This window comes from Propithecus coquereli, unplaced genomic scaffold (assembly GCF_000956105.1).
Source record: "Propithecus coquereli isolate 6110/MARCELLA unplaced genomic scaffold, Pcoq_1.0 Scaffold9, whole genome shotgun sequence".
NCBI lineage: Eukaryota > Metazoa > Chordata > Mammalia > Primates > Indriidae > Propithecus > Propithecus coquereli.
Window position 1 is genome coordinate 5392428 of NW_012155284.1, and position 7116 is coordinate 5399543.

At 37.4% G+C, this 7116-nt stretch overlaps 1 protein-coding gene across 1 annotated transcript in view; it reads left to right on the plus strand.

Moving 5' to 3' along the window:
- Positions 1 to 7116, plus strand: part of WDR41 (WD repeat domain 41) — a 58046-nt gene that overhangs the window by 49298 nt on the left and 1632 nt on the right. The window contains 4 exon segments of the mRNA XM_012664619.1: positions 602 to 786; positions 3592 to 3713; positions 4522 to 4610; positions 5578 to 5711. Coding sequence (XP_012520073.1) covers positions 602 to 786; positions 3592 to 3713; positions 4522 to 4610; positions 5578 to 5711 — 530 coding nt within the window.

Sequence of the window (7116 nt, forward strand, 5' to 3'; positions counted from 1 at the left end):
GCCTCGGCCTCGCAGAGTGCTAGGATTACAGGTGTGAGCCACCGCGCCCGGCCTTCCAAAACTTTTTATGTATCAAGTACATCCAAGTTGCAGATTTTCCCCAGCTTTATGTCATTTAAGTATATGACTTCTTTTTTGGCCAAGCAGATATTTTCTAGGATATTCCCCACCCCCGCATGTCCACCATTCTTCCTTTAGAGCCCTTTACCACTCTGTGTTCATAAAAGTATTCACCTTTATTTTTTTCAGTCCTTTAAGTACCTTTAATGTTTTAATCTATTTGAAACTTATTTTGGTATATGATCACAAGTAAGGTTCTTTTATTTTTATTCTCTGAAAACTTAACCAAATATTCCAATATGAGGTATTTCTTGCTTTACTGAAATGAAATGTAATCATCATCACATACTAAATAATTAAGTAAACTTGAGTCTATTTGTGGTCTTTTTACTCTGTTACAGTAATCTTTCTGTTGGCTTGAGCACCCCACTGTTCTAATTACTGTGGTTTTATAGAGCGTTACTACTAGGTAGTCCATTCATTTTTACCTTTAGCCTAGATAAAAATGATTAATAATGAGGTATATGTGAACTTTGCTTAGATCTGAGTTTTGTCACTGGCTCCCACGTTGGAGAGCTGATCATCTGGGATGTCCTGGACTGGACCATGCAGGCGTATGAACGAAACTTCTGGGACCCATCTTCACAACTGGACGCCCAACAAGAAATAAGGCTCTGTCAAAAATCAAACGACATTTCTATTCATCATTTCACATGTGATGAAGAGGTAAAAAAAAAAAAAATGTATAAAATAGCTATCAACTTGTTTTTAATAAACCTAATTTCTAATTTTTAAAATTTAATCCTATGATGGACATAAAAAGGTATCATTATTCATGGTTTCAGGTTGTGCTTTAAAATCATCTGATATTTTTCAAAGATTGCACCACTTGTGTTAAAAAGCATTTTAATCTTCATGCCTAATCTTGAGGCAAGGAAATGATTCGATGGCCATAGACAATAAAAACCCTATTGGAATTTTGAGCTGGATTAAATAATCCCATAAGATTTGAAGTTAATGCTTAAAATGGTTTTTTTTTTTTTGTTTTTTTTTTTGAGACAGTCTTGCTCTGTTGCCCGGGCTAGAGTGAGTGCCGTGGCATCAGCCTAGCTCACAGCAACTTCAAACTCCTGGGCTCAAGCAATGCTTCTGCCTCAGCCTCCCGAGTAGCTGGGACTACAGGCATGCACCACCACGCCCAGCTAATTTTTTCTATATATATTTTTAGTTGTCCAGATCATTTCTTTCTATTTTTTAGTAGAGACGGGGTCTCGCTCTTGCTCAGGCTGGTCTGGAACTCCTGACCTTGAGCGATCCACCTGCCTTGGCCTCCCAGAATGCTAGGATTACAGGTGTGAGCCACCACGCCCGGCCCTTAAAATGGTTTTAAGAAACACTGTGAGAGAGAATCTTTTTGAATATATCTGGGGCATTTCCTAGAGAGGTAAAGGAAATTAAAGATTTTAGTAATGTTTCTCTTTTACTCTGCTAGCATTCTAAGACAAGATAATTGGGTGGGAATTGCTGATTTCCATCATTTAGGCCTTGGCAGTGATGCTTTTGAAGCACTTTACATCTTTTTTGTTGTAAGAGATCAGTATCAATGGACTACTGAATCTTGGCTGTGTTCTAAAAAAAATCTCTGCTTTTAGCCTCAGGGGCTCAGAAAATGTTTTTAAAGGGGAGTTATTAATATTTTTCTGAATGAAATCACAAGAAATGTTTTAAGAGTTCTAACCTTTGAGGAGAGGGAGTGGGGGAAGCTTTTCCTTCACCTTTTTTGGTGCCTTTCTATATTGTTTAAATTTTCTAATTGTATGAATGTTAGTATTTTTATTAAAAAATCTTAGTAGTAGTGTTTTGGAGCGGGGAAGTCTATGATCTTTTTTTTTGTTTTCTTTGCACTGCTTGTCCTTTAAAAACGAAACAGAAAAGAATAGGATAAGAACAGGATTAAAAACACTAATGTACTCAAAGATTGTTTCTTTGTATCCCAATTTTAATTAAAAAATTAAATATATATGATAAGAACAATACGGTCTCAAAAAAGATGAAGACTAGGTCTCTAAGAGTTGTAGCCCTAAAAATTATATATATATTTTATATCTTTTTCTTACTTTTGTAAAAATTTATATTAAAACTTTTTGTTTTATATTCCTTTTTATCTTAAAAGTTTTGGTTAAGTTTATTAGCTACTATAAATGCTTGATAAAGCATTATACAGTTTTCCCTAATTTTCCTTCTTTTCTTAGGGGCTCTTCTACATTAATTATTGATGACAGGTGATGGATAGACTGTCTCCATTGAGTAAATGCAGCCCCCAAAGCTCATGAATTCTCTAGATGTATTTATAATTTCTTGACCTTGGATAAACTACTTAGAACTACTTTCTGGGGGTTCTACATTGAATGCAGCCCACAGGGCTCTTTATTTTAGCGCACTGGCTAGCTGTTTTCAGTAATGCCCCTGGCACTGGTCCTCAGCTTGCAAGTGCGAAGTACCAGTCCTGGGAGTTGAGGGGAGCCTTCCAGATTGACACTCTGGCAAGCCTTGGGGGCATGCTTTTGTTCAGATATTGTAGATCCGAGTTGGGTTTGTAGCCTTTGAGACTATGAGAAAGGTTGGAGGGCGCAGGGTCTAAACAGGAAGGCCATCTGTATGGGTTTTTGAAAGGTCTGCCTCAGGAGGGAACCTACTCAGTATGAATGAGTGATTCTAAGACAAGTGCTACCAGAAGTGTAGTAACCTGCAAAAATTTCAAAAGCTAGCATGAGTGTGTGTGGTGTGAGGAAAGAGCAAGGGACTGGAGTAACATGACCTTGATTCTTATATTGACTCCATGTGTCATTTCTTGTGTGACTTTCATTTCCTTTTAATTTTAACTTGATCATCTGGAAAATGGCAGTAATGCTTGCCTTCCTACTTTAAAAAGATGTTGTGAGGCTGAAGTGAGATAAGTACTAGTGAAAGTGCTTTTAAAAGATTAAAGTTGTTTCAGTGAAAAGGTATTTATTTCCAATACATTTGGAAAAAATATTTCAGAGGATCTTACAATGATAATGACATTATGACATATGCTTTTTTGTATTATTTATGTCTCTTGATTGCTTAAGATGTGGAGTGCAGGTAATTTTGTTCACATTTTCTGGGCAAAAGAAGCTAGGTAATTTTCCCAAGGGTACAGTATTACGTGAATAAAAACTCTGGTTATACCTCAGCAGCTTCTGCTGTAGGGCCAGGCTGGCGGTCATGCTATCGTGTTTCAGTGAGAAAGAAAGTGATGCTAAGGGATATAACATGCAGAGTTTTCTCTGTATTAGTGGTTGTGTTCTTCTACCTTCTAAATGCTCTAAGCTTTCTCTAGTGCTTTGACATTTTTGGGCTTCAGAGGGCAGTACAGGAATTTGGGCTGAAGCCTAGGAATAGGCAAGTTAACAATGGCTTTCTGATGTCATGAAAGGGCTGGAAATCTATTATACCAGGTAGTAGTAAGTACTAGTTTTATGTCTATTTCTGAACTCTCTTCCCCAGAATGTATTTGCTGCAGTTGGAAGGGGTTTATATGTGTATAACCTTCAAATGAAGCGTGTGATTGCCTGCCAGAAAACCGCCCATGACTCCAATGTCCTGCACATCGACAAACTTCCAAACAGGTACATGTTCCTATCTGTTCTGCAATAGATGAAAGAAGTCACGGTTTCCAGGGCCACCAGTGTCCTTTCTCGGGTGTCTAAGTTACCTGGTGGGCTCCATGGCTTGACCTGCTGTGTTCTTTTGGAAACAGAATGCCCCCTATCTCTTAGCAGAAGAGTCTGTGGCAGTATGTTACAGAATTTACAGATGCAAGGATCAAATGAATTATGTTGAATTTCATTTTAAGAAGATTATTTAAAATTTGTTATTTAATAAAGTAAAAGACTGGGGCACTTACAATGTACTAATTTTTCTTTTTATATATTCCATAAACCCACCTTTTTGTTGTTGTTGTTTATGGCCAGAATCAATGGTAGTCTCCTTGTTGTCTAAGACTGTAAGTGAGGGTTTTCCTCTCAGGGTAGATTTGGCTGCTGAGTTTCTACGGATGAAAATTATTGGAAAGGAATAGCATTATTTTCTATTCAGGATATTTTTAGAGTGAGAAGCACCCCAAGAGATACAGTGAGAGGAGGGAAAGGGGGCTGCTCAGGACATTGCGAAAGTGTAATTCATACTCTGTTTTCCTGAATGCATTTTTAAAAATGGAAAGAACAAATTTATTGCATTTGAGCCAATGTAACTTAGTATAATGCATGCCTTTCCTGAAGAGTGCTTTTAGTTTACATTGTAAAGCCATGATAAATTGTGATTTTTATCAGCTCCTGCTAAGAGCTGAATAAAAGCAGTTGAGGGCTCCAGTGATTTCTTTCATTGCAAATTTAACATTGGCCCTCCATGGTGCTTACTGATTTTCTGTTCTGACAGGCAGTTAATCTCATGCTCAGAAGATGGCAGTGTACGCATTTGGGAGTTACGAGAAAAACAGCAGCTTACAGCTGAACCTGTACCAACAGGTGTGTGTCTCTCCCCCAAAAGGTAGTCTTTCTCCCCCTTTCTTTTTTCTCATGTGAAAAGCAGAAGAAAGGTTATGCGAAACCACTAGAATGTAGGATGTGCTCCAAATAGGCATGACATATTTACAGAAAGCATGTGGTAACTGAGATCTGGGATTCATATCTTAATATTGCTTTAATGTAGAACTGTCTCTTTATTTCAATTCAAGACAACCGGGATTTTTATTGTTTTGAGGGAAAACTGTTATTTTCTGGCAATCTAAAAGACCAAATGAAGTAATTATTCATTTATATTGTCTATAATTTTGACTGGTATACAAACAGAATTTGTACCATCAGATGCCAAACTAAAGTGTTCTTTAGCCTTGACATTGAATTCTATTTATGGAAAAAAACCACTTTTTTGTGTGTTTATATCATAATTTCATGAGCTCTTGGTTTTCAGGTATTTTATTTGAAAAATAAAACTCCAGATATTTGAATAAATTGGTTACCAAGCTTTGCATAAGAAATAAGGTGGTGGTACCTGTAGTTTCTTCTGGTTCTTTTGACTTACCTAAGTCCTAGGGTATTGTTTTTGTACATACACATACAATTTTCCACTATGCTTTGTTGATAGATCTGAGTTGTACCCTGTTTTCTTTGACAATTAGACACTGCCATTCAGGCCTTTTACTTCTCTCTTCCTTCATTCCCACTGCCTCTCTTTTTATTATGTTAACACACCTTCACCAATGGGTGAGTAGGGCAATAAAAAGAAATGAGGAACAAACTTGGTTAGCTAAGAAAGATGAAAGGAAATAACATTTAAAAAACCCTAGCATAGTGCTTGGTACCATCCACTTAGCCCTTGACTAAAATGTGGGACATCTTTGCATTTAAGTTTTGTTTTTCTGATCTCATATTACTATTATAAATAAAGAACACAGTAATTTTGGAAATGACTGAAATGACTGTGTTTTTCTAGGTTTTTTTAACATGTGGGGATTTGGAAGAGTGAACAAACAAGCCAGCCAGCCTGTTAAAAAACAGCAAGAAAATGCCCCTTCATGTTCACTGGAGCTTATTGGAGATTTGATTGGACACTCATCATCTGTGGAGGTATCGCTTTCAGTAGGCACAGAATGTCCAGGCAACTCCTGCTTTTGCATCTCACTGCTCTTTTCATTCAGCCAGTCTCATAAAGACCTGTAACTTTCTCTCTTATCTGTAGGTTTTTGCTGGATCTAAACCTGGAACAGGATAGGATATAGTATGTGCAGTCAGGATTTCCCTTTACAGAAATTTGATTTGAGGAAGCAAGGAATGCATTGCTTTTAAGAATGGGCTTAATCACCATTATTCATGAGCTGGAGATAGCTGACAATAAGGGCAATATGAATAATGTTGAATATATGTGTGTAGAGTTAAAGCCTTAACAGAATCTAATTCCAGGGGCCTTTATCAAATTCATGAACAGAGTACTGTTTTCACCTCCCTTTGAACTATAATAATTCATTAGCTTTAATAAAACCCTGTACCTTGATTATGGTACATATATGAAAATACTAGTGAAAATTATAAGATGCATAAAATTCTAACTTGGAGAAATACAAATACATTAATATTTACTACAGGTACTATTGCCTGTAATGAAGGAGTAAGATCAGATAAAGAGACAACTGGACTGATACCAGTGTAAGCAGCGCCCTAAGAACTTCTTAAATTGTTCTTCTATGTTTTACAGCCAGGGAAGAAAAAATTTCATTTGAAAGGGCTTTCATGCTTGGGAGCAGCAACACACTTGCTAGTGAGCATTTCCTATATTTCAGACACTGGATGCTGGAGTTTACAAAGAGATCAAATACAATCTTTGCCCTCATGGATCTTGCACTTTAGGGGAGAAGAAGGGTATACACCTAATAAGCTGCTCATCTAGGCTGCTTACGATGTACCCAAATGAATAGCACATAGTGAATACTCAAGAGTTAGGAGAAATATTTCTTGCTGAATCCTGTAAATGGGTAGAAGAAGATAAGGGACTTGAGCTGAATCTTGAAGTTTAGGAAGGATTAATATATAGCCTTGTCACTGTAAGCTCCTTGAGGCTGGGTACAATGTCTTATTTATCTTTGCTTTCCTCTAACAGGTAGCTCAGTTTTTTTTTGTTTTTGTTTTGGGCTAGGTGGCTATAGTGTGGTTTGAGGGTGGCTAGCATGGAATGTGGTAGACAAAGGGGCAAAGATGGCATTTACACGGTGGCAATGAGCAGATTGGCTCGGCTGGAGCACTGGGTTCCTGTGAACAGAGACTACTAGGAGATAAAGCTTGGGAAAGTAGTTTGGGGTCAGATTGTGACCCTTGAATATAAGGCTGGGGAGTTTGGACTTTATTTTTAAAGTAGTGGGAACCGGGAGGAGCTAAGATGGCGGATGAGACAAGCCGCCAGTCAGAAGGTCTCTGCAAAAAAGACGAATTTTAGAAGAAAGAGAGAAAAAATAAACGAGCAGAGAAACATAGATCGGGT